Source organism: Oryza glaberrima, chromosome 7, assembly GCF_000147395.1.
Source record: "Oryza glaberrima chromosome 7, OglaRS2, whole genome shotgun sequence".
Classification (NCBI taxonomy): Eukaryota; Viridiplantae; Streptophyta; class Magnoliopsida; order Poales; family Poaceae; genus Oryza; species Oryza glaberrima.
In genome coordinates this window covers 14397373-14425093 of record NC_068332.1, presented here as the reverse complement: position 1 = coordinate 14425093, position 27721 = coordinate 14397373, and the positions used below count along the sequence as shown (strand labels likewise).

General features: G+C 45.6%; 1 protein-coding gene and 2 pseudogenes across 1 annotated transcript; 2 read left to right on the top strand and 1 right to left on the bottom strand.

The window, feature by feature from the left end:
* Positions 1-20956, bottom strand: part of LOC127780216 (uncharacterized) — a 33482-nt pseudogene extending 12526 nt beyond the window's left edge.
* Positions 20957-24581: 3625 nt separating this feature from the next.
* On the top strand, positions 24582-25864 carry LOC127780830 (uncharacterized). The gene is made up of 2 exons (XM_052307800.1): positions 24582-24813; positions 24933-25864. The coding sequence occupies exons 1-2, from the start codon at positions 24742-24744 to the stop codon at positions 25614-25616; spliced, it is 756 nt and encodes a 251-aa protein (XP_052163760.1). The 5' UTR covers positions 24582-24741; the 3' UTR covers positions 25617-25864.
* On the top strand, positions 25642-26893 carry LOC127780215 (uncharacterized; annotated as a pseudogene).
* The last annotated feature ends 828 nt before the right edge of the window (positions 26894-27721 follow it).

Here is a 27721-nt window from a genome sequence, read left to right as displayed (position 1 = left end):
TTGTACGCCTGGTATAAGATCAATACGATCTACCCATATAGAGATGTGTGCTCGGTGAGCTGATGTCTTGATCTCCCGTGACAATGATCGAAAGACTCGGAGGTCAGAACCAGCAACAGTACATGCAAGGCATAGATTAATTTAATTAGTAGTTATATCAGAGACCAATCTAATAACGATTAGTAGATTGGAACGACGAACCTGGTTATTCTTGTAACCACAAAGTGTAGCTCCTGAAGCAGAGATCTTTGTGGAGATGCACAGGAGATATCAGTGACCCCAACGATTGAAGCCTCCAACTTGATGACGTAAATCTTTGATCGCCGTTCTCTCGACTGGTTAAAACCCAAGTCGAAGAGGGAGAGATTGTTGGAGTCACCATCAAAGAAGACGAATCCGTCAAAACCGAAAGCCAGCCTTCGGGGTGAAGGAAAATCCGGCCACTCGTGATCTTGATTCCATCACACTTCTTGACGGAAAACTCGACGCACCCCTACCTGGCGCGCCAACTGTCGAAACATGAATTCGGCAATAATAAAGGGGTAGCGCACGAGACCTAAAAGTGGATGGATGCAGAGACAAGGATTTAGATAGGTTCAGGCCCCCTCGATGAGAGGTAATACCCTACTCCTGTTTGGGGATTTAAATCCGCCATGTGTATTATAGATCTGACGATCTAGTTGTCTCATGCCCCCTAGAGGGCCTCCTGCCCACCTTATATAGGATGGGGGGAAGGATTATAAGATAGAAACCTTAACCAATACGATTTCGGTTTCCTAAATCTACTTTACAATCTTATCAAACCAGGACTTTAGGCCGTTCCATAATATACAGGGAAACGTAATACCCAAGTCATGATCCGTTATATATTTCATAGATATAAGTTATCCCCTATAACCAGTCGGATAACCATGTCATGTGAGTATGGGGTACCCATAATCTCCACAGCGCTAGTTCTATCACTAGAAACCGGATGAAATCAATTCCCAATGCCTCCTAAACCTAAAATTGACACATGGTATTTCCCTTCTTTTTTTTTGAGACGGTCGCTAGTTAGATGAGGGTTTGTATGTGTGTTACGCGTGCGTACTAACACCTCGAAGGATGTTGTCTAATTTGTCAAGTGTGACTGTGAGAGTGACTTTTAGGGATTGGGATTTGGTGGATTTGGAATAAACAAAGCCTATATATGTAGTGAAGGAATCATCTGGTTTTTTTTTGTTTGTTTTTGGGAGGAGGGGTTAAATTAATTATTTCGTATACATGTGTCAATGAAACAAACTTTTTATCCAGTTTTACTAAAGGAACTCCAAAGTATTGAGAGGAAATGTACAATGCATTAATTATAAACTGAAAGGTAAAATATTTTTTTTTAAGAAACCGACGGTATGAGATCTACCGGAATATTATAAGAAGAGAGTTGACCTTGTTAATAAGGAAAACCGGGCCCAAAAATCTTACAACTGCATAGTTTGCTAAAGGGAAACTGACGAAACCTTACACAAAAGACATAGAAAAAAGCCTGGGACAAACGACCGAACCACAAAAGTGACCGAGGAAAGAGCAAGACCTTCAAGGCGAAGCCTCCAAGGAGGGGAATAACGACAGAAGCCGCTGCCGACGCCCGCCCAAAAATTGGACTGAGTTTTCACCCAAAGGGGGAGAGAGTCCACAAAGCAGCACCTCCAAGAAGGATACGGCACCCGCAAGCATCGATGTTGCCGATTCTGGAAGACAAGACAGGGCTTTCACCCGAGACTCCCTCCAAAGGAGGATCTACAATGGGCCAGAGCAAAAGTGTTGTGTTATCGTTGCCCAGCTCATCGGCTAAGCCCGATGCAGCAGCTCCGACTCCGCCAAACACAAAACTCTGGCACTGAAGATAAGCACACCGCTCCAACTCGGCACTACGACAGGTTCACTTAGTCGCAGGACACTAGAAGCACTTGCGAGGCCCAAGAGCCCTGACTACAGACAGACTGAACCACCTTCATAGACGAACACTTCTCCTCAACCACCGAAAGACTCCACGGCTGAGACTGGAAGCAGACGGCCAAAAAAAGGGAGGAGCATCAAGGAGGAGAGAAGGCATCGAAGGCATCGGTGTCATCCATGTTTCCGGCGAGGACCCCGGCCTTCGCAGGACACCCCTTACAGCTGCGACAAACCACCTCCAACTTCACCACCAGCACAGAGAGAGGAGCACTGGTGTAAGAAGCAATGCAACTAAACAACTAGGCAGCAGAGCTGCCAGGGAGGAAGCGAGAAGAAGGGAGACAAGGGTGGCGGACACCCCCTTCTGCTTGCAAAGAGGAAGAAGCCAAGAGAGGGGAGGGTGGTTGTGGCTGCTGTCGACACCGGAGGGGTAGGTGTGGGGATGGGGCGCGGCTGGAGAGCCGGTGTAGCTGACGCCCCAGCGACGCGCCTCGCCGATCGGGAGCCAGCAGATGTCGCGATGCCGCCTCGCAAGCGCCGTCCTCCGCGCCGCCACGCGCGCACCGGACCACCCACGCGCGCGCTGGACTTCGCCGCCTCGCGCCGCCACGCGCGCACCGGCCGCCGCCAACCTTGCCGCCTCCGCACACACCGCCCCACGGCGCCGCCGCCAGTACTCCGGCCGAAAACCGGAGAGGCTGGCCAGATCCGGCGATGGCGGCGCCAGATCTGCCACTGCCTAGCCCGGAGGCCTCGCCGCCACCACTCCCCGACGCCGGCGAACGTCTCCTCCACCGCGCCTTAGAAGGGACGCCGCCGCGAAGAAGGCCCCGCCGCCGCCATCCTAGCTCGCCAGCCGGCAAAGGAGAGCTCCGGCGGCGGCGAGGTAGGGGGAGGGGGGGAGGGGGAGCGGTGACGGAGGCGCGGCGGCGACGCGGGGGGAGAGTTATTCCTTTTCAGATATAACAGATCTGAAAGCTAAAATATACATGTTAGCTGTTTTGCGGTCTTTGATCAGTTTGTGACAAAAACTCGAACCTATAAGCGATAGCTAGCTCTTCGCATAATATCAAAGCGAAACATATGTATCGCAAATTGCTGGGCATCACTGCTAGCTCCAGCTGACAAGGAAGTGCAAACTACAATACACTGCGAACCATCAATTCCTTTTTGGATGAATCCTGCATGCATCCCATGCCTAACTGATACCAGGAAACATAATCTATGCTTTTTAGGATGAAGCAGGTAAAAGTTTATAAGAACTTGGTTTTAGAAAAACTCTACACCATCATCGGACAATTCGAAGAGCATTTTCAGACATGGATTCGATTCGTGGTGCTCGTTCAAATAGCCAAGGATAAATACTTTGCCTCAAAATCAATTTACACGTAGATCCCTTTCTTCTGACTAGTTCTGTTTGATTGTTTTATTTATTCTTATATGTATATGCACAGTATACTATTTTGGTAATTTTAACATATTTCAAAAGATACCAGGAGATACCATAGTTTCTAATATATATAAATTAATTTTGATATCCTCGAATGAAGTACCAAAAATTTTAATATAAAATTTAGATATCTTGAGATACTTTCTCAAATACTGTATAATTTCTCATAATATTTTACGTGTCCACAATATAAGACCATATCGTCCACTCTTTACCATAAAAAAACATAATGGATTATTAGAGGATTGCAAAGGAAGCAATGATACAAATAGGCACATCAGGCACAGTGGGATGTCAATTGTACAAATTTCACATTGGACTTTATACTAACACGTCTAAACTACTAAGCTGGTTTTTACTTGGGTAACCAGATTGCACACTTCCATCCATAAGTAGAGGGAGGAGGCTTGGTAAGATCAGGCGGTGTTTTTCTTTAAATACCAAAACAAGAAACAGAACTGATCGAGAGGTGGCATCAAATCAAAATTGATGTTTTTGATGCGTTGAACGTAACAGGATTAGGGACAGGCCATGGAGCAGTTCTAGTCTTTACCTACTAGTGAGAGGGTTCACACTGAAGCTAAGGCACATGCTGAATTTATTTTGAAAATACATGAGATCATTGAAAAGATGACTAAAAAGTATAGAATTAATTGCTGGTAGTAAAGGTAAGCAAGAAGTGAAGCTTGAACCGGGTGATTTAGTTTGGTTACACTTGCGAAAGGATCAATTTTAAGATTTTAGAATGTCTAAGTTAATGCCTAGAGCTGATGGTCCTTTCAAAATTATTGAGGAGGTTAATGATAATGCATATAAACTTGAATTGCTTCCTGAGTTTGGGGTTAGTCCCACTTTTAACATTTTAGATTTAAAACCATACTTGAGAGAAGAAGATGTACTTGAGTCGAGGACGACTCTAATTCAAGAGAGGGAGGATGATAAGGACATCACTCCTTCGGATACACACAACAATCCTCCACTGGTCATTTAAGGACTAATAATAAGAGCTCGCGCGAGACAATTGAATTTAGAGGTGAGCTCGTTCCTATTCTTCTTTGTATGATTTTGAGAATATATTGCTACCTAATAATTATAGGAATCATGGAGAGGACAAAGAGACACTTAGGGTATGTTTGCAACCCTTTTTTCTCAACCCATCTCCCTCGTTTTTCACGCACACGCTTTTCAAACTGCTAAACGGTGCGTTTTTTACAAAAAGTTTCTATACGAAAGTTGCTTTAAAAAAAATCAAATTAATCCATTTTTGAAAAAATAGCTAATATTTAATTAATCACGCGCCAATGGACCGCTCCGTTTTCCGTGTCTATTGTTCCGGATGGGAACATGAACCAGTGAACACACCCTTAGAGAGGGACTTAGAGGCGCGGAGGATCATCAAGGACGTCCAAGTCAAGATGGAGGCCCAAACCAAGTCGACTTCGAGTACGATTCGGAGTCCAGGACCAGTCTGCACTAAAACGGGCACCCAGATCACATACATGCTCGGATTATGGCGTTCTTTATATGGCTGGAAAGCTAAGAAGATAATATTTCCAATGGTTCTGGTCCCACGTCCAAATTCTTTCCAAGTCAACAGGAACCGACCGAACAATTTGACGTCAAGAATCTGTCCCGGTGCTACGTCACCGTATTTGGGCATTTGGGCCGTGTATCGTATTGGAACCCATTAGGGTTGCATCAAGGGTTGTTTGCACGACCATAAACTCTATATATCAGTACCAGCCGTCACCTTTAGGGTTTAGGTTTTTCTTAGATTATTCTGTCAAGAACAGTTTCGCCACTAAATCGGTTTGTAAGACACCAACTTGTGAGCTTAATCATTCATCTACAATTTTAGTTGTATTCTTCCTTGTTCTTGTTTATGTTCTTCGATTCGCAAACAAGGATTAGCCTTTTCGGCGAGGTCTTCCGCGTTTCGATACGGGTGATAACCAGAGGAGACGTGGTGCTACGATTGCGGGGCTCAAGAGTGTGTTCGTTCAGAAGCCGGATCGGGCTGTGCTGCGACTCCGCTCAAATTGACTGCCTATTAGAACCTTTCGGAAGATCGGTAACCCTCGTCCACATCACAATGGACCACTATGGGCTGCAGTTGCTACTCACAATGAAGAACAAACTATAAAACTTGGCGTTGTCATCGGAGAGGCAGATGAATCCAGTATGGCTCCCATGCCTAATTGATGGATAGGAAGAGGAATCTGTGGTGCTTTGGTTTGCTGGTATCCACAATATACTCCGCAAGCTTTGTATGTTACAGGGGACATGAGAAATCACTTTAAGACGCGCTCTCTAGGAATTGATGTTACAGAGGAAGCAATGATACAAACAGCCAAATAGAAACAACGGGATATCAATTATAGGATAGACGATCTGAAGTTCTGAACGTACTCTTAAACTTTTAAGTCAGAACTATCCTCTGGATTGAATGAAAGTTATGGGCTATAAAGAGAAGTTCAATTCAGCAGTTGTAATAAAGACAAAATGGTACTTTTTTTCTTCTTTGATTCAGTTTAAGAACTAGCTAGTAAGCAATATGTAATAGTATAATAAAAAATACAAAAATTTCGTTTATACATTTTCAAGCCACTTTCTGTACTTTACCAGCTCAACTTACTAGTTCGTTGTAAAATTGCTCTATCAGTAGACACTGGATAAAATCAATTCCCAATGCCTCCTAAACCTAAAATTGAGACAAAGGTAATCGGATGCTGGTTTGTATGTGTGTGTATGAGTATGAACGCTCGCATACTAACACCTCGAAGATTGTTGTCAGAATTGTCAAGTGAGAATGACTTTTAAGGATTGGGATTTGGTGGATTTGGGAATAAGCAAAGCCTATAGTGCAGGCATCATCTGGGGTCTTTTTTTGTTTTTGGGAGAGGAGGGGTTAAATTAATTATTTCGTACATGTGTCAATGAAACACACTTTTTTTTTCCAATGATACTAAAGGAACTCCAAATTAAAGATTGAAAGTAAATGTACAATTCATTACTTAACTGAAATTTAAAATATCCATGTTAGCTAGCTGTTTTGCGGTCATTCAGTTTGTGACAAAAACTCAACCTATAAGCCAAACATATGTATCACAAATTGCTGGCATAACTGCTAGCTCCAGAGGAACAGCAAACTACAGTACAGCAAACCATCAAGTCCTTTTTGGATGAATCCTGTATGCATCCCATGCCTAACTGATACCAGGAAAAAGATGTTGGCTAATCGATGACTCAGCTCCTCTCACGCGAGCGCACACACGAGAATGAAACGCAAACAAGATTAATTTCTAACAAAAGAATCTGTGCTTTTTAGAATGAAGCAGGTAAAAGTTTATAAGAACTTGGTTTTAGAAAACTCTACACCATCATCGGACAATTCGGAGAGCATTTTCAAACATGGATTCAATTCGTGGTGCTCATTCAAATAGACAAGGAGAAATACTTGCCTCAAAATCGATTTACACGTAGATCCCTTTCTTCTTACTGCTCCTTCCGTCCCAAAATAAATCAACTTCTAGATTTTAAATTTGTCCTAAAATAAACCAACTTCTACCTTCTTACCTGCCACCAATCCGCAAAACGAGAAATTTTATTACTTCAATACCCCTCACCTATCCATTATTCAATACAACATTCACATTAATTAAGAGTATTGTGGTCTTTCACATTAATTAAGAGTATTGTGGTCTTTTATTTCTCTCCTTAAAAGCTCCTTGGGAAGCTAGGGTTTGATTTATGTAGGGATAGAGGGAGTACTTCTGCCTGATTGCTTTATTTATTCATATCCGTATACGCACAGAATAATATTTGAGTAATTTTACCATTGTTAAGAAGACACTGAGAGTTACCATATTTTCTAATGTAAATTTTGGTATTAATTTTAATGTAAAACTTATGTACCTCGAGATATTTTCTCAAGTACTGTATAACTTCTCATAATATTTTACATGTCCACAATATAAGATCATATCATCCACTTTTTACCATAAAAACACAATGGATTATTAGAGGGTTCCAAAGGAAGCAGTCATACAAATAGGCACATCAGGCACAGTGGGATGTCAATTATACAAATTTCACATTGGGCTTTATACTAACACGTCTAAACTACTAAGCCGGCCGGTTTTTACTTGGGTAACCAGATTGCACACTTCCATCCATAAGTAGAGGGAGGTGGCTTGGTAAGATCAGGTGGGGTTTTTCTCTAAGTGCCAAAACAAGAAACAGAACTGATCGAGAGGTGGCATCCAATCAAAATTGATGTTTTTGATGCATTGAGCGTTACAGGATTAGGGACAGGCCAGAGAGCAGTTCTAGCCCGGTCGCTGTGTGTTAAATGTTCTCGACAGCAACTGTATATATATGTGCCAGTACCCTAGGTTCTCTTTATTGGGCTAGTAATCGATTCATGATGCCTCCTAAACCTAGCTAAAACCTGACAAAAGCGAAATTAAGTTCATTATGGTTTCAGATTGAAGGGGAGAGGGAAGTTACAGAAGCAGCAAGAGGCAGGGTGGTGGGGAAGGGTTTTATATTGAGATGTGGTAGCTGGATGAAGGGGTTTTTTTTTTAATGTGTGTGTATATATATATCCATGCGTGCATGGTAGGCTCTCGATTGGTGTTGTCAAATTTGTCGAAGGAGAATGAATTTTAGGAATTGAGATTTGAAGTATTCAAGAGACAAGTGGGAAAAGAACCAAGGGAGGTAAATTGGGGGCCTACATGTGTCATGTAACCGGAAAAATTCGAAAATATACATTTTTCTAATCGTTTTTACAGAATATATGTGTTTATAGAGAGAAGTGCCAAAAATATACCATCGTTGCAGTAAACTGCTCTACGAGTTCGCTTGGCTGCTCAGTGAACGGGCTGGGCGCAGCAGCAAGTTCGCTTGACTGCCCATCGAACTGGCTGGCTAATGGCTAATGACACCGTTAAATACCATGATTACTTGTTAATTACTTTATAATGATATTAGTTAAAAGAAACTTGGAAGGAAACCTATGCGGATGCACGGGCACCTCACTTATTATTTATGAAAAAATGCTAAAAGAAATCATATCTCAGTACAAATTATTTAAAAAAATAGAAAAAATATCTATGCTGTAAAATATACGTAGACTTAAATATAGTAAATATTACTTTGTCTTGATTATGAATGGCACCAAGGCTTTCTTTCATGCTGCCTCTAAACATGGATCTCCCATTGATGTAGATCTACTCCTTAAAACCAGCATGAACCATAATTTCATATTGTCTAATTCACTATCGGCATCCTCATACATAATTGCATCGTTAAGTAGGAAGTTGAGTTTTATCGCCAATCGATTTAACTATATGTATGCTCTTACCATACTTATAAAAATATAGTAAGTTTTGTTATCCATGCTCGAGGCTCTTTAGAAAAGAACAAAGAGAAGACGAAGATGATGAAAATATTTTTTTAATGTTATGAGTTGTTTTGCAGAATAGCATAGACGTAATTTATTTATGGTGTTAATTTATCAATAATACTTAAGTTTTTATTTTTTAAAATACTATACAAACGCATGTGCTCATAATGCCTACCCACTTACCTCCCTATGTATGCGCAACCACATATCCTATTCTTATAACCACCACCGAAAGATTAGATCAGCATATCTTAAAATTGGTGAAGTCAGCACCAAAGCAGGTATTCATAATGCGCACACATATACCTTATCCTATGAGCACCTTTAAAAGATTGGACCGGTATATCTTAAGACATTTGTTGCTGAAAAATCCTGTGCGTGTGTGCAGGTGCGTTTCCTTTGTGTCCATTCCGGCCGTGAACTCTTGAGTTCGTGCTTCGATTCAGCCGTGAGTGTTCATTCTCAGTTGACGCCTATTGGTGGCCACTAAAAACTCCAATTCGAGTACAAAAATTTTAATAAAATAAATGGAGATAACATGTTACCTTATTGTTGTTTCTTTACACTAATGGGATTCTATGAGTTTTGTTGGTCTAACAGGTTTTGCAAGTTTAGGTCATAAAATGTAAACATATCGGGATATTTGGGCTTATTCCCAATTGAATTTTGAAGGAGCACCAAAACTACCTATAAGATATGAAACCAAATCACATATTTGAGTATACCACATTGAAGTCAACATGACGATAGAACAGATATATGGTTTGTCTGATTTGGAATCTGGACGAAGGAGATACGATAACCAGAAAAACAAGCCATCTTGCCAAGCTGAGGGTGGAGAGTATGGGGTCAATTGGAAAGGAAGAGAAGTCACATGGCAACCCAGATTAGGAAGAAAAACTTAACTCTAAATTTTCTTCTCACCTTACCTCTATCTCTATCGTATTTTCAAAACTAGGAAGTTGATTAGGTGACGATACTTAAGAAACTACCGATTGAAAGCAACAGTGCTATCCATGGCCGCCAACGTCGTCAACAAAAATCTCATCCATCTACCAGCGGCAAGTTGACATGGGAATTAAGGATATGCATTGCGGATTATTGAGAAACGCAGTTCACAATTAATTCATAATGCCATCAATATGCCTGTACCGGACAGGGCCATCATTGATGTCAGTGTCGCCGCCAGACTGCGGCGTGATCTGTTCCCCGAAAGATCTGGTAGGAGTAGCCGACGGTGATCCGGGGGGCGAGGAATGAGCAGGTGTGCTCGGTAGTGATGGTGACGCCTCCAGCGAGCTTGCCGGGGAAGAATTTTCCCTTTCCACCACCATCGGTTCATTGCAAGGACATCTGCCGGGTGATGGTGCTTGGTACCGCGGTACGAAGCCTACCGCAGATGTCGTCGAGCCAGCTGGTTGCTCGACGGTCTCCTCCACATCAAATTCAACAGAGACCTACTCGCCTGTAGCTCTATTCCATGGTCAAACAACATTTTCTTCAAATATGACATCACGACTTACATGGATGCGACCTCGACGAGGATCAAACAGTCGATGCGCCTTGCTCCCTTCTTCCACGCCCAAGTACACATACGGTGCACTTCGGTCGTCCAACTTCTCGAGGTGTGGTACTGTGTTCTTCGCGTGTGCAATACACCCGAACACACGCAAATGCGCCCGCAAATGCGCCAAGTGCGGCTTCTTAACCATCCACGCTTCATACGGAGTGCGATTTCCCATCGCCTTGGTTGGCGGCCAGTTGAGAATTGAAGGTACACTGTGTGGCGCACTGCCTCCCCCCAAAGCTAGCCTGTCACGCTCCTCCCCTTCAACAGTGAGCGCGCCATCACCATCATTGACCTGTTGCGGCGCTTGCCACCCCGTTCTGCTGCGGCGAGTACGGCACTGTCAAATGCCGCTGGATACCAGCCGATTCGCACTGTTGTGCAAACTCGCCGGACAGGAACTCGCCACCGTGATCCGATCTCAGCGTCTTTATGTGCCGCCCAACCACGTTCTCAGCCAGGGGTTTGAACTTGGTGAAGGCTTCCAAAGCTTGGCCCTTGGATTTAATCACAAACACCCACATCCACCATGTAAAGTCATCAACAATCAAAACAAAGTATCGGTTACCAGTCATTCTCGCCGGTGAGATCCACCCGCATAGGTGGAGCAACGACTCGCGGCTTAACGCTCTGAAAGAAAACTTCTGGATTTTTCTTGAAATTTTCCGGCAAGTTGAAACCAGTCATGTACTACCCTGTTTCCACAATAAAAGTGAAAACAACCAAGGTTAGCCTGCAAAGGACAGTGATTATATAGAGGTAAATATAAAGTATTAGTCATGGTAATCTCTGTTATAGATCCTCCCCGGCAACGGCGCCATAAATGTTGTTGGTATTTCTTAACGACATTACTAGAAATATAATTCTCAGCAATAGCGCAGAAATACTTCTGGTATATTATGGTTACAGAGTTCATCCGCAAGCGCACGGATATACCATTGTAGCATTTCACCCGAGATGCATCAGCCATGAACGCGCAGAGCCTTTCAATGCAGTTGGCAAATAATTCACCAACGCGTTGTCGTCTGCTCCGGCAGCGTAGAGTACCGTGGAGTAGACCTGTAGGAATTCTTCCGGGTCGGTACTCCCATCGAACTTCTCTATTGCTCCTGGTCGGAATCTTTCAGGCCATCGGACATCGCGCAGCGAACGACTGAAAGCTCTACACCAAGCGTTGGGGGCGGTGGGTTGTCGGCGATCATACGTCCTTCGTGGATGTCTATCTGATGATGAGGATGAGAAAGATGATGACGATGACGATGGGTCACTTAGTTCTGGTGTATGATTCCGAGGACGTCGACAGGGTTCTCGAGAATCCCGTCGTCGCCCCCCGTTGTTGTCCCGGCGCCGATCTCCATCGTCGTCGTCAATATGGCGGCGTCCTCGACCAGTATCGTCCGGCACCCGCCGTTCGTGATCGTCGTGATCGTGGTGGTTGTGGCGGTTATCGCGGTCTCGGTCTTCGCTCGAGTGGCATCCTTGTTCTTCGTTATCTTGACGTCGCGAAGAGACGCGATGTTGGGAATGGTTCCCATTGTGTCGTGCGTGTCGCGCCTCTCGGCGGCCATTCAGGTGATCGCGGAGACCGCCGGTGCCGCGAGGTGGAGGGGTGGCTCGATGAGGCGATTCCTGCTGTTCAGGGTTTTCGCCATTAGCACCGCCAATTGGTGGCTATTCCGGGTGCGCTACAGCGGCGGCCTCTTCGAACGCGCTGCTGAGGTTAGTCACTGATTCCCGTAGCCGTTCTGTCCAGCGTGCGAGATCGTCGTTCAGAACGGGGTCGTAGGGGGTTTCCCTCAGTATCGCTGATGGTCCAGCATTAGAGCCATCAGGGCTGATGTGCTGATGTGCTGTGCAGCCAGGGCGGTGGGTTGTCCAGCGATAGCGCCATCAGCTCTATACCCAGAATGGCCCTGATGTGCTGATGTGCTGTGCGGGACAGAACGACTGAAAGCTCTACACCCAGCGTTGCCTTTCACTTGAATTTCCGCTTCTGCATTAGCGCGCGCTGACGTGCCGGTCCCATCGATAGCCAACACCTCGCGTGGTGTACTTGTTGACGATGAGCCATAGTCTTCGAGCAAGTGTAGAACTGATGGCTCGTGAGGGTCGATGTAGATTACCCCAACGAATCGATCCGAGGTCAGTGTCGCTCCTTGTTCCTTGTCCGCATCCCTAAGAGAGATACGTGACTGATGGACCTTAGGAAGCGGTGTCTTCATGGCGTTGAGAAAGACCTTGCAACTTGAGAGGTCGTGATTCTTTGTTTTGTGAATAGGACAATAGATATCACGAGTTGGAGAAATACGATGAATTCCACGCTCTTTGCAGGCACAAATTTCGACGTGTACGTTGAGAAAAACCCAGCAGGCTTGCAAGGTGTGTTTTCTGGTTTTGTGGATAGGACACCAGGACCTTGTCACCTCGGAAGTTATCCTCGTCGGCTCATGATTCTTGTTGAAAAGACAAGGTTTGGCCGCACTAAGATCCTTCTCAGGCTCGGATGTCGTCGACGTTCCGTTCTCCGCTTCGGCGGGAGGATCCTTCGACATGGAGTCGTCTTGGGTTGTAGCCACCGCTTTCTCGCTTCCGGTCATTGATGGACCAGCTGAGATCGGCACCGTGGTGTAAACCGGGAAGACGATTTCACCGACTTGAGTCCACACCAGCATTGTCGAAGTAGGAACTCCTTGGTTGAGGTTGGTGTTAGCGCTGTTGTCGACGAAGCTGGATGACATATTAGTAGAGTCTTGAGCACCAAGTCCCCCTACCTGGCGCGCCACTGTCGACGAGGGATACCCGTAGACCGGATATAGAGGGTATTGGGGTACGCTGGTACGAGGATCTACGTAATACGACATCAAGCAGACAAAGAGCACAGATTATACTGGTTCAGGCCCCTTGATAGGTATTAGCCCTAATCCAGTTGATATGGGATTATATGATGGAAATCACAGGTTACAAAGGGAACAATGGAACTCGATGATACCGGCGAGATCGTAATCGAGCTGGTCCGACTAAATCTCCCGGCGACTTGGCTCCTGTAGACTCCGACTTCGTAGGCTGTGGTGGATGTGTTGGATATGAGATTCGATGCCTTAGGTCCTTCCCAGGGGTTCCCTTTTATATCGCAGGTCAGGCGGTTTCCAAGTAGAACTCGGAGAGATCGGACCCTGCACGATACAGTGACGACCCAGTCCTGTCCGAGTAGGACTCCTTCCATCTGTGAACTCCGTAATGAATTTCCTTAATGTATGCAGAAAACGTCCGTATACACGTAGGTATACCATATCGATATGTGATGTATACCGAAAGGTAAAGGGTATACCTTACCCGTAACTCTAACAGTTTATATTTATACCCCGAGTACAAAGTAAGTCCATTATGAACACGACTCAAACCTTCTAAAAACCCAGATACGAACAAGACCTTTCACGGCCGTCTCTTGACAAAACTAACAAAACTGTCATAACTAACCTAATTAATAGATACAATTGACTTCAATGAGCCTTATCTCTATTTGGCAATATCAATTATTCCAAACTGGGCTTATGCTAAACCCAAACTATGCTGTATCGGCTGAATCAGCCGTTGACGGTCCTGGTCAATCCGACTCTCGGCTTTTGCTTTCAGCCGATACAGTTTCCATCCGACGCGCAATTTGATCTCAAATCCATCATACTTGGTCATAAAATACTGTACCGATTTATTCCCTTCTATCTGAACCCCACTGCCAGATTTTACCGTTAACACATTGATATTGAACTTTGATTTAATTGAATTATGAACTAGTGTGTATTTTACACTAAAAATGGTGTATGAGACTAATACGCTTAAATCTAACGCTGTTCTTTTTACGCTGTAGTCCAACAATACTCTCGAATGCACGGAGGCACGCAGTCGATCGGTTCAGGACATGAATGTATGTGGAAGCTGGCTCGACCTGCATAGTGCAAGCATTGGCATGGCTCATGACCATAGGCCCAAGTTGCTAGCTGAGGGGCTACTCCCGTCTGACCCGTATACATGTACGCGAGATATCTAAATACAGGAACAGCAGACGCTCGCGATAGAAGGAGAGTCACGTTAGGAGCGCCCTACCCCGAATGCTGCACGGACATGTGTCAGTAAAACGAAGGGACAGCAAATGAACCAATCAGCTGCTAGCACACCCGCTAGCTTTAACTCCCTTAACCAGTGAACAAATATAATTCGTATCCCTAAATCATAACACCGGATATCTCGACCCCTATTTATTAAAACCTGTACAATTAACTCCCTCAATGGTTTTGGAGAGCGGTTTCGCTGACGCGGCATCTATGTGGTAGTGTTGACCTAGTCTGTAGAGTTAACATGACACTTAGGTGGCATTAGAATTAATAACATATATGTGAGACCCATTTGTCATCTAAAAAATTATGAGGCCCACATGTCATCCTCTCTCTTTCTTCTTCCTCCCTCTCTCTCTCTCCTTCCTTCTCTATCTCATGCACTGTTAGCCGGCGAACGGAATCCCGGCATCCTCGATCTCTCTGCAACTCTCAAACTAAAACACTCAACAATGCCTCTGAACTTGAACACACATGAATTGGCGCTGCAACACCTTCAGCAGCTTTTCTGGGTTATATTCATCTCCTTTTATTTGGAAACAACGCTAGTAAATCGGCAGTAGTAGACCATCATACGCACGACACGATCCGCACCGACGTGCGCCATCCCACACGTCAGATCATGCCGCGCGAGACTCAGACTCCACAACAGACTCCACGACTTCGACGTGAACTCGCACGCCTCAAGTTTTACACACGACGTAGCTGCTATAGCTAGCCGGCCCACAAGCAAAACAAAGAAATGAACGACACACTACCTGACGAGGAACAGTGAAAACAGAAAAACAAAAACACCTAAAAAAACAACGCCATAGACGGCGAGATTGACAACATGCACCCCCTCTCTCTCCCCCATGTTTTCTCCCAATTTCAATGGAGAGGAAGTGCAACAGCGATGACGAGGAGTGGTGGCTCCCCAGCGCCATCTGGAACCTGTAGGAGAACAACAGCAGAGATGAGGAGTGGTGACTAAGGCGGTTCCTCATGCATTAGCGCTATCCAGCGATGGCGGGAGCTCAGCAGCGACGCGACTGGTGTGCCTCCCCCTCATCAGCTCCGTCCCCCTGCGTCAGCGCCATCCGACGGCGGCTGAAGCATAGCAGCGGTGACGAGAAGTGATGGATGTTGGAAATTTGGTCATAATTCGGCATATTTTAATCCAAAATATTAAGACAATAAACATGACATATACAATGAGAAGCGATCTAGTGATAAGGCTAAACATAAACATAAGAATGCTTAAGGTAAAATAAGCATAGACATCGTTGACATTCAAATAGGATTGAAATCCTATGGATAACATTGTGAACATGTAAATAACAAGAAGAAAATCAAATAAAGTTAGAATCTTATATCCAGATAATGGTGCAGAAGATGTTGAGGCATTCGTATTGCCTCCATTGATGTTGTCTCCTCCGTTCTCTCCAGTAGAAACCATGGTGAAGCAGAAGTAGAGGAAGATGCAACGTTGTCATCGAAGAACGAAGAACAGGAGCAGTCACGCTTGAAGCGCTACCCAAAAACTTGATCGCCCACCTACCCGTACAAGTTCTCAAGCGGACGGAGTTCCGGAGGCACCTGCTCATCCCGTACACCTGTGCACGCAGGTGAACAGAACCAGGGAAGGATTATGTAGCTCAGGAACAGAGGAGGAGGAACTCGAAGTGCAAGAGTCGGGAAGAACTTCGTAAGTCCTTCTGGTCGCTGCGGAGTATATATATGCAAGCGCGAGAGTAACGTTCGGTGTCATCAACCGCGGTGTTTAATTTCGTAACCGACGCGCTCGTTAATACGGAATCAATTCACGGCGTTTAATTCCGTAACCGACGGAATCAATTCACGACGTTTAATTCTGTAACCGACGCGTTCATTGATACGAAATCAATTCTCCGTGTTTATTACCGTCCGTTACAAAACGAGAGAGCGCAGCAGCAGCTGTCTGCCTCGCCTCGCCTCGCCCCGCCTGGTTGTCCATGCACCATCTCAACCGGTCAACAGAGACTCTTCACTAGCTCCGTATTTAAGTTGAGACCTCTTCACCTAGATTTCCAAGGTGGTATTATTAACCATAGCACTTAATGTGGGCCAATGGAATTTATTAGGATTTAATTGGACCTAGCCCATTAATCTAACAATCCCCACCAAATTTCGTGGCTCATAGGAAATGCTCTTGATTCTGATCCTGTTTGTTATACAGTGTTTCGGTGGAGACTGTTAAGTTGAACTTCCACCTAGGAAAAGAGCTACACCAGATCACAACTGAACAATGGACTATGCCTTGAATTGTCAGTCTTGTGCGATTCAGGTTTCACTCATACCCTTAACTGGTACTAGGCTGCCGTTTGCATCCCCTCTGTTTGGAGCGTATAAGTTATACTCCTGGCCTTTTCATGAGTATCTAGAGATCACCCAGATCTCATAGATTGTGACTAGCAGTCGGATTCATATAGGTGTGTTCCTTCTAAGATGTTCTGTAGGATAACATCTCTGCTTTATGAAAAGCCACTCGGATCTCATTAAGGTGTATACCATCCTACCATACACAATAGAAGAGAACTGCATCATGTAGATAAGCTCATTTTAGGGTCTCTTCTCTCAGTTACCCAATAGTTTGTTTCGCCATCCAAATTCACGGGATCTCCGATCACAATGGATAGGTTTCCACCATTGTGCAACTCTAAGTGGGTCTCAAGCCCATCTCCCTCGATGCACAGTCTATCACATTACGTGGTAGCCCCTTGGTAAACTGATCTGCCAGATTTTTAGCCGTCTGGACATAGTCCAATGCTATCACTCTGGAGTTTTTCTGTTTTCTAACAGACTTCAGTCTTCTTTTAACATGCCTGGATGACTTCATGTTGTCCTTCGAACTGTTCACTTTAATAATCACTGTTTCATTATCACAGTTCATCAGGATTGCTGGTACTGGTTTTTCAACCACCGGCAAGTCCATCAGGAGCTCACGAAGCCATTCGGCCTCAACTATGGCAGTATCTAAAGCTGTGAGTTCTGCTTCCATTGTTGACCTTGTTAAGATGGTCTGCTTGCAAGACTTCCAGGAAACAGCGCCCCCTCCAAGTGTGAACACATACCCACTTGTGGCCTTTATCTCATCAACATCAGATATCCAGTTTGAATCACTATAGCCCTCCAGCACTTTTGGGTACCTAGCGTAGTGAATTCCATAGCTCATTGTCCCTTTTAGATAGCGCATTACTCTTTCAAGAGCATGCCAATGATCATCTCCCGGATTTGAAACAAACCGGCTCAACTTGCTCACAGCAAATGAGATGTCAGGCCTCGTTGCACTAGCTAAGTACATCAATGAACCAATGATCTGGGAGTATCTCAATTGATCCCTTGCTATTCTTCGGTTTTTCCTTAATAGCACACTGGGATCATAAGGACTAGGAACTGCCTTACAGTCACTATAATTAAAGCGACTCAGAACCTTGTCCACATAGTGAGATTGCACAATTGTAATCCCACCCTCATCTCCTCTCATCAGTTTAATGTTAAGAATAACATCAGCTACTCCCAAATCATTCATTTCAAAGCGTTTGGACAGAAAGTCCTTGATCTCCTCAATCACATTGAGGCTGGTCCCAAAGATCAATATGTCATCGACATATAAGCACAAGATCACTCCCTCTCCCCCACCATAGTGATAGTACACACATTTGTCAGCTTCGTTCACAACAAAGCCAGCAGATGTAAGTGTATTGTCAAACTTCTCACGCCATTGCTTAGGTGCTTGTTTGACACCATACAAGGACTTCAATAGCTTGCACATCATTCCCTCTTGACCTTCTAATACATACCCATCTAGTTGATCCATATAGATCTCCTCCTCCAACTCTCCATTGAGGAAAGTTGTCTTAACATCCATCTGATGGACGAGTAGACCATGAGAGGCTGCCAGAGCGAGTAGTACTCGAATCATGGTCAAGCGAGCAACCGGTGAATAAGTGTCGAAAAAGTCCTCGCCTTCTTTTTGGGTATAACCCTTGGCCACATGCCTTGCCTTTTACTTTTCAATTGTACCATCAGGCCTAAGCTTTTTCTTGAAAACCCATTTGCATCCTATAGGCTTGCACCCATATGGACGCTCGACGACTTCCCATGTACCATTAGACATAATTGAGTCCATCTCACTGCGTACCGCTTCCTTCCAATAATCAGCGTCAGGAGATGAATATGCCTCTTCAATGGTTCTTGGAGTATCATCCACAAGATATACAATGTAGTCATCTCCAAAAGACTTTACAGTTCTTTGTCTCTTACTCTTTCGAGTTGCTACAATGTTATCCTCCTCAGGATTTTCCTCAGGCGTTTGATCAATGTGTTCTATCAGCGCAAAGTGCTCAGGGGATAAAATAGGTTCTTGACTAGAAGTGCTAGGTGCATTTTTCATAGGAAATTCATTCTCAAAAAATTTGGCATCTCTGGACTCAGTAATTGTACCAACACGCATGTCGGGTACTCTAGAATTTACTATTAAGAACCTATATCCCACACTGTGGATAGCATAACCAAGGAACACACAATCTACGGTCTTTGGTCCAAGTTTACGCTTTTTGGCTATAGTTACATTTACCTTGGCCAAACAGCCCCATGTGCGCAGGTGAGAGAGATTTAATTTCTTCCTTTCCCATTCCTCGAATGGTGTTACTTCCTTATGCTTAGTAGGAATTCTATTTAGGACATGACAGGTAGTCAATATTGCCTCACCCCACCATTCCTTGGAAAGTCCTGCAGTGTCTAACATGGCATTCACCATCTCAGTTAGAGTGCGGTTCTTTCTTTCGGCTACCCCGTTTGACTGGGGTGAATAGGGAGGCGTCCTCTCATGAATAATTTTATACTCTTCGTAGAAAGAAATAAACTCATTAGAAAAAAAACTCTCCACCCCTATCAGACCTCAACCGTTTGATTTTCCTTTCCAGTTGGTTTTCTACCTCAGCCTTATAGATCTCAAAGTAATGTAATGCTTCATCCTTTGTTTTCAATAGGTACACATAGCAGAATCTAGTGCAATCATCTATCAGTGTCATGAAATATTTCTTTCCCCCTTTAGTCAACACGTCGTTCATTTCGCACAGATCGGAATGAACAAGTTCTAGTGGTGCCAAATTCCTCGCCTCAGATGCCTTGTGAGGCTTGCGAGGTTGTTTCGATTGAACACAAGTATGGCACTTAGAGCCTTTGACTAAAGTGAATTTTGGAATTAAACTCATGTTGGCTAAGCGTGTCATACAACCAAAATTCACATGACAAAGTCGCGAATGCCACACATTGGACTCATCATCATCATTGCTTACATGGTTCACAACTTTATTACACATATCATCCAAGGAAAAGCGGAACAAGCCTCCGCTGTCATGACCTTTTCCAATAAACGTTTCATATTTAGATACGACACATTTATTGGATTCAAACACAAGTCTAAAACCATCTCTACATAGTAGAGAGCCGCTAACTAGATTTTTCTTTATTGAAGGGCCATGCTGCACGTTCTTCAGTTGCACGATCTTTCCCGAAGTAAACTTCAGATCGACCGTACCAACACCATGAACAGCCGCAAGCGATCCGTTTCCCATCAACAAGGAGGAACCTCTCCCGACTTGATAAGAAGAAAACAGGGAAATGTCCGCACACACATGAATATTAGCACCAGTATCAACCCACCAATCAGGTGAGTGACAGACAGAGAGAACTGTAGGTAAAAATTTACCATACCCCAATGTTCCTCCGCCCTCACTAATAACCATGTTTGCAAACTTCTTGTCCTTGCGCTCAGGACAATCCTTGGCCCAATGCCCAGGCTTGCCACACACAAAGCAATTTCCTTTTGCCTTTCCCTTGCCTTTCTTCTTAAAATTGGTAGTAGCCTTTGGTTTGACATTAGGCTTGACTTTCTTGTTGTTGTTGTGAGATGCATGAGGGTTCTTCTTCTGCACCAAATTGGCGCTAGAACCTCCCTCGATCTTTTTGCCCTGGTTGTCCTTTGCCCTCGCCTTCTCCTCAACACCCAAAGAGCCAATAAGATCAGTAACACTGAACTCTTGCCTCTTGTGTTTTAGAGAAGTAGCAAAGTCTGTCTAAGAAGGTGGCAATTTGGCAATAATGCCACCAGCCACAAACTTGTCCGGCAACTCGCAGTTGTTGTTCTCAAGTTCCTTTGCCAGCATCTGAACTTCATGAGCCTGTTCCACTACAGAACGGTCATCGACCATGTTGTAGTCATAGAACTGCTCCATGACATACAGCTTGCTGCCGGCGTCGGAAACCCCGAATTTGGCCTCAAGAGCATCCCACATGTCCTTCCCTGAAGGCATATGCGAATACACGTCCACAATACTGTCGGCGAGCACACTGATCAATGCTCCACGGAACAAGCTATCCGCAGCCTCGAACTTAGCCTCCTCCTCAGGGGAGAGAGGCGGTTCACTAGGTTTGCCCCGTGAAACAAAGAAACAATGCATCGCCGTTAACCACAAAAAGTGTGTGTGCTTTCCATCTTTTATAATTTGAACCATCGAAAGCATGTGGTTTTAGTGATGCAGCAAAGCCAACTACCGAAAAAGACCTATCAAGTTTTTGGATTGTTGGAAATTTGGTCATAATTCGGCATATTTTAATCCAAAATATTAAGACAATAAACATGACATACACAATGAGAAGCGATCTAGTGATAAGGCTAAACATAAACATAAGCATGCTTAAGGTAAAATAAGCACAGACATCGTTGACATTCACATAGGATTGAAATCCTATGGATAACATTGTGAACAAGTAAATAACAAGAAGAAAATCAAATAAAGTTAGAATCTTATATCCAGATAATGGTGCAGAAGATGTTGAGGCATTTGTATTGCCTCCGTTGATGTTGTCTCCTCCGTTCTCTCCAGTAGAAGCCATGGTGAAGCAGAAGTAGAGGAAGATGCAACGTTGTCGTCGAAGAACGAAGAACAGGAGCAGGCGCGCTTGAAGCGCTACCCAAAAACTTGATTGCCCGCCTACCCGTGCAAGTTCTCAAGCGGACGGAGTTCCGGAGGCACCTGCTCGTCCCGTACACCTGTGCACGCAGGTGAATAGAACTGGGGAAGGATTCTGCAGCTACAGAGGAGGAGGAACTCGAAGTGCAAGAGTCGGGAAGAACTTCGTAAGTCCTTCTGGTCGCTGCGGAGTATATATATGCGAGCACGAGAGTAACGTTCGGAGTCATCAACCGTGGTGTTTAATTTCGTAACCGACGCGCTCGTTAATACGGAATCAATTCATGTCGTTTAATTCCGTAACCGACGGAATCAATTCACGACGTTTAATTCCATAACCGACGCGTTCATTGATACGAAATCAATTCTCCGTGTTTATTACCGTCCGTTACAAAACGAGAGAGCGCAGCAGCAGCAGCTGTCTGCCTCGCCTCACCTCGCGCCGCCTGGTTTTCCACGCACCATCTCAACCGGTCAACAGAGACTCTCCACTAGCTCCGTATTTAAGTTGAACCTCTTCACTTAAATTTCCAAGGTGGTATTATTACCCATAGCACTTAATGTGGGCCAATGGAATTTATTAGGATTTAATTGGACCTAGCCCTTTAATCTAACAGTGGCTAGGGTGGCTACCCTTGCATCAGCGCCGTCCAGCGTTGGCGGGAGCTCAGCAGACGCAACTGGTGCGCCCCCCCCCCCCCCCCCTTCTCCCTCATCAGCGGCGGTCGGTCAGGGGAGATGGCCGAAGACACGCTCGCCGTCGCATAAGGCGGGGTCTCATCGTCGGGGATGCAGTGCAGGTTGGGGGAGCTATTGGGCATGATGATTGAGCGCGCGCGGGAGGAGACTGAGATCCTAGTGGAGGAGCGCGTTGTGAGCGACGGGTCCTCCGTCTCTTCGCACCGCCTCGAAGGATACCGCTCCACGCCGCCGCTCCTCATCCCCGCTCCCCGCTCCCCGCTACCCCTCCTCATCCCCGCTCCCCCTTTCTTCTTTGCTGCTAGACCTGCGGAACGACGGTGAGGATGATGGCGATGTGCGGAGGAGCCATTGATAACAGTGGCAGAGGGGCTCCAGCGTCAAGGTCCCCGCACTCTTCGCCAAGCTTTCCTCTGGCTTGGCATCATGCACTTAACGAGAAAGCCCCTGCACAGCCGTCTCCTCTGCCGCCGCCTCCTCCACACATCGGTCAGACCGGTGGCGAGCAGGCGATCAGACCAACGGGAGTAATGCGGTCAAACCAGCGGATATCCAATGGTGTGACCGGTGTAAATTCGTCAAATCCAAGGGTAACTTTTATTTTCACTAAATTTTTTTGGTTTTTAGTATTTCTACCGTTCACCCTTCTCTGATAGGTTTGGTTCGTGTACTCGATCCTAGAGTTGCATCATAAACTATGGGTACATATTACAGAAGATCTGAGTGGTCAAGATTTTTAAAAGGAAGGTAACCATCATTTAATTTGCTGCGGCTGGGACGGCACAATATTTTTCTTAATCGGTGTTGATTCGGTTGAATGATATGTTATTCTAATTCAAAGACAAGACACCTATATAAGGTCAGTGCCGATTGAATAAACCCCTCAACCCAATCGATAAATTGATTCTACGATTATTGTTCTGTTCTTTTTTTCTGGAGTAGATTAATCTATCTCTCTTTGCCGATTTGATTGAAAATCGGTCGCTCGTTGTCGAAAAACGCAATGGTTATCTTGTTATCAATTTGTTCCTGACAAACTGCGTGTTGCCTATTTTTAACGCCTAACACATATCCGGCAAAGTGGAGCTATATCTGAATATGTGGAAGATTTGATGGTATTATACATCAGCTGCTGGCTTACAATAATGCACCAACTCTATTGTAATTTTTTTACCGAAATTTGTGGAAAATTTTAGGGATGATATTAGGGCAGTCGTCGTGATTCAGAAGCCACGTGATTTAGATATTGTGCCTATTTGGGCGAGATTAAGATTCTGAGAAACAGCTGGTTGGTAGCTAGCTTATGAGAATCTAAAAATGTTGGGTTTCGCAGATTCTGACTTCTAGTTCATTTTTAGATTCTGACTTTTAAAAGCTGGACTGTTTGGGGAGCTTCTAATTTTGAAAGAAACTGCAGCCGCTAAAAGGTCCCCTAAATAGGCCAATTATTTGCCCATTAACCAAAATACCCTTATAGATATACAAGGTTCTACAATATACTATTGGGTATGGCTTTTCTTTTTTTCTTTCAAAAATACCCAAATACCATGTATACTTATTTACTCTTTGTGGATACAAATGTCGGGTTTCTGTCCATTATAAAACAAACAATTCCATGCTGTTTAGATAACATATTAACATAGCGGTGAGCCACTGATGTTCGATGATCTGTTGCGTAGCTCCATTCTGGATGCAGCAGTTTTAATTGTATGGATGGTTTACAGGGAGAGATCAACTGCTAGAAACATGCTGCTGCTGTTGACCTGTTGTTGTAAGCTGACATTAGTAGATGATCCATTTATTCATGATCAATGCCAGTCTACCAAACACAGACATGGACATGCTTCAGAAATATATGTATTCTTGTGTGTGCGCAGCTGGTATGGCACACGTATTATCATGCTAGCTGATAGAAATAAGACACTAAAAGACAGAGCAGGGCAGTTGAGCAGAGTTATATTCCTGTTGACAGCAACAGTTAATTTATGGACGGTTTGGATGGAATGGAATTAGGCAAACTAAGTTCTTTAATTAATCAAGCTAGAGCTAGAATGCCTAAACAAACACTTGCCCGAGGGGAATCAGAATAAGCAGCATTACAATCTTAGTTATTTTTTTTTCTTTTCAATCACAGTATATGTTCTCTTGCTCTGAGCTAATATTCAGACACCTGAATATTTTGTTCTGTCTCCCTTCATCAATTCTTCTCTAATTTGTCATAAATATTTAGCTGTCAGTCTGGTAGTATCTCTTCTTAAAGATGCTCGTGCGTATCTTGCAATTATCATATCGGGTCGACGACGAGTCGGCGACTGCTGCGCGCCTGCGCCTACGTATAAGAAGAGAATCGAAGCGAAAAATAGGTCATTTTGCGAAACACAATCAGTAGTTGGTAGCTCAGTTGATAGTGCTATTAGGCAGCTTCTCTTGCCAACTCAATTGAGACTACGACATGAGAATTAGAATTGCAGAGCAGGTGAAGATGCAGAAGCAGAGTACATAACGATGGCGTTAGGACTCGACGTTCAGAGAGTGAGCTAGTCAGCACGTCATTGATTTTTGTGCAGAGATCGATGGATAGACGGCGGATTCGGCCAGATGTGGAGATCGAATCTGTCGCCGACGACTCTGCCAATTATGTCCAGGTTAAATCTCTCGACTCAGCTGAAGTGCATGCAATTTACTGTTGATTAGTATGTTTAATTAATGGTGATTAGTTCATTAATTAAGCTAATTATGTGTGTATATCAATTGCATCGTGTAGAACATCAGGTTGGTGATTGACATCGGCGACAGGACGATCCAGGTCCCTCTCAATGGCCACACCGTCGTGCAGAACATCGGCCGTCAGGCTGCCGCCTCCGTCGCCGGTGATTCGTCGTCAGCCGGCGGCGTTAGTGAGAAAGCCGGTGGCGGCGGCGAGGAGTGGCTGCAAGAACAGGACGGCTTGCTGTGCATGCGCGGGTGGCTGATGGCGGCGGCCACGCTGTTCGCCGCCATGGCGTTCCAGGCGGCGCTGCAGCCGCCGGCGTGGATGCCGAGGCCGCGTGACTGGTTCGCGGCGCTGCTCGCCGCCGACCCGGCGGCGGCCGCCGTCACGAGGGACCAGGCCGGGAAGGCGATGCTGTACCTGATCGTCAGCACCTGCACCTTCGCCACGTCGCTCGCCGTGCTCCTGATGCTGCTCGCCGTGGGCGGCGGTGGCGGCTGCGCGTCGAGGAGGGTCACCGCGAGGCTGATCTCCAACATGATGACGGCCGTCGCGCTCTTCGCCGCGGCGACGTTCGCGCTCTGCGTCGCCGACGACTACCGGCTCATGGCGTTCGTCGGCACCGTCGTCGCCGTGTACGCCGCCGTCACGGTCGTCTTCGTCAGGTGCAACCTTGCTCTACCGTTTGGGAGAGGCGGCGGCGGCCATGGTTGTTGTAGCTGGGTGCCAAGAATGTAAAAAGACCGATAATACTGGGCCGGCCATGCGTTTGATTCAGCCATATATTATTACTATGTTGACAGGCGGGCGGGCGGGAGTTGGCAGGATTTGGCCGATGTTGGGTGGATCGAGGGTATAGATAAGATATCTCTCCTCGCTGGTCTCGTTGGGTTGCTTAGAGCCCTGCGTTGTTTAACGTCAGTGAACTCCCAGCTGCTTTAACGAGAGAAGCCCACGGCCATATCATCTGGTCCAACTCTCCTCTTTTCTTTTTATGATGCTATTTTTCTTTTACTTTTCCCTTCAAATATCAAGTGGGGTGAAGATGATGAGAATTAGAATTGCAGAGCAGGTGAGGTGAAGATGCAGGAGCAGAGTACAAAACAATGACGTTAATCATGTTAGGATTCCACATTCAGAGAGTGAGCTGGAGCACATAATTGATTTTTGTGCAGAGATCGATGGATCGATTGATTCTGTCGCCGACGACTCTGCCAATTCTCCAGGCTAATCAACTCAGCTCAAGGGCTTTCAATTTACTGTTGATGAACATGTTCAATGGTGATTAATTAGTTCATCAGGCTGGTGATCGACATCGGCGACAGGACGATCCAGGTCCCTCTCAATGGCCACACCGTCGTTCAGAACATCGGACGTCAGGCTGCCGCTGCCGTCGCCGGCGGTGTCAGTGAGAAAGCCGGTAGTGCTGGTGGTAGCGGCGAGGAGTGGCTGCAACAGCAGGGCGGCTTCGGCTTGTTGTGCATGCGCGGATGGCTGGATGGTGGTAGTGGCCACGCTGTTCGCCGCCATGGCGTTCCAGGCGGCGCTACAGCCGCCGGGTGGATGCCGAGGCCCAGGGACTGGTTAGCGGTGCTGCTCGCCGTGGGCGATGGCGGCAGCGGATGCGCGTCGAGGAGGGTCACCGCGAGGCTGATCACCAACATGATGACGGCCGTCGCGCAGTTCGCCGCGGATACGTTCGCGCTCTGCGCCGCCGACGACTACCGCCTACCGGCTCATGGCGTTCGTCGGCACCGTCGTGGCCGCGTACGCCGCCATCACCGTCGTGTTCGTTCAGGTGCAATCTTGCTATGCCGTCTCGGAGAGGCGACGCCGGCCATGGTTGTAGCTGGGATTCCAAGATTGTAAACGCGTCTATGCAAAAATTGGCTCATTGGCTTTGTATCCAAACCACACAAGGACACATTGATTCTGCAACGAAAATTACGATGAGGACGAAACATAATAAGACCAGATATGATAATTACTGGGACTGCGGGCCGGCCTGTGTTTAATTCAGCCACAGCCCATATTAGTGCACGTGTAACCCATAAGAACAAAGTTTTGTACCACATGGAAAATCTACATCGGCTTAGACCGGTATAAAAGAGAACACGATCGAGATGCTACCGCCGAGCTCGGTGGCGTGAGCTTGTAACCCTAGCTGTAGGGGGTGGGAGTTGGCAGGGTTTGGCCGTTGTTGGGGGATCGAGGTATATAGGGAGATATTTCTCCCCTCGGGTCTTGTGCCGGATGCTAGCATTCTATATCTCCTTGCCATTGTATTCGGGTCGGCCCTTGAGCCGCCGCCTAACGAAAATGTTCTAGGTGACTCCCTTTCTACTCACGAGAGAAGCCACGGCCCTATCCTGTCCAACTTCTCTTTTCTTTTTCCATTGTGTTCGGGTTGGCCCTTGAGCCGCCTAACGAAAATGTCTAGGTGACTCCCTTTCTACTCACGAGAGAAGCCACGGCCCTATCATGTCCAACTTCTCTTTTCTTTTTGAATTCATGGTACATTCTTATTTTCGCACCTCTTTTCTTTTTAAATTCATGGTGCATTCTTATTTTTCATCCTTTCCACCGATGAGCCATCCACGGATTCATGGTGCAGTTCGGTGCCGAGCGGATTGGAGCGATCTCGTCCTTTAGGCGGAGGGAGCAATTGCACCGATGCATGCAGCCGTCGGGCCTAAGGGAAGTCAAGGTGGAATATTTTTTTATTGTTTCATGTTGCGATGGATTAGAATTCAACCGTGCATCCCTCTTCTAATTTTATTTGGGTGGATTAGAGTCTGATTCCTTTTAGTTTTGTTTTGTGTTTGAGTTGGGAAATTTGGAAT

What these genes read in the sequence shown, in the direction of transcription:
- LOC127780830 (XM_052307800.1), top strand. Translation starts at nt 24,742, where the DNA reads ATGGATAGACGGCGGATTCGGCCAGATGTGGAGATCGAATCTGTCGCC. An exon ending in ACTCTGCCAATTATGTCCAG is followed by an intron (nt 24,814 to 24,932) that starts GTTAAATCTCTC and finishes TGCATCGTGTAG; the next exon opens with AACATCAGGTTGGTGATTGA.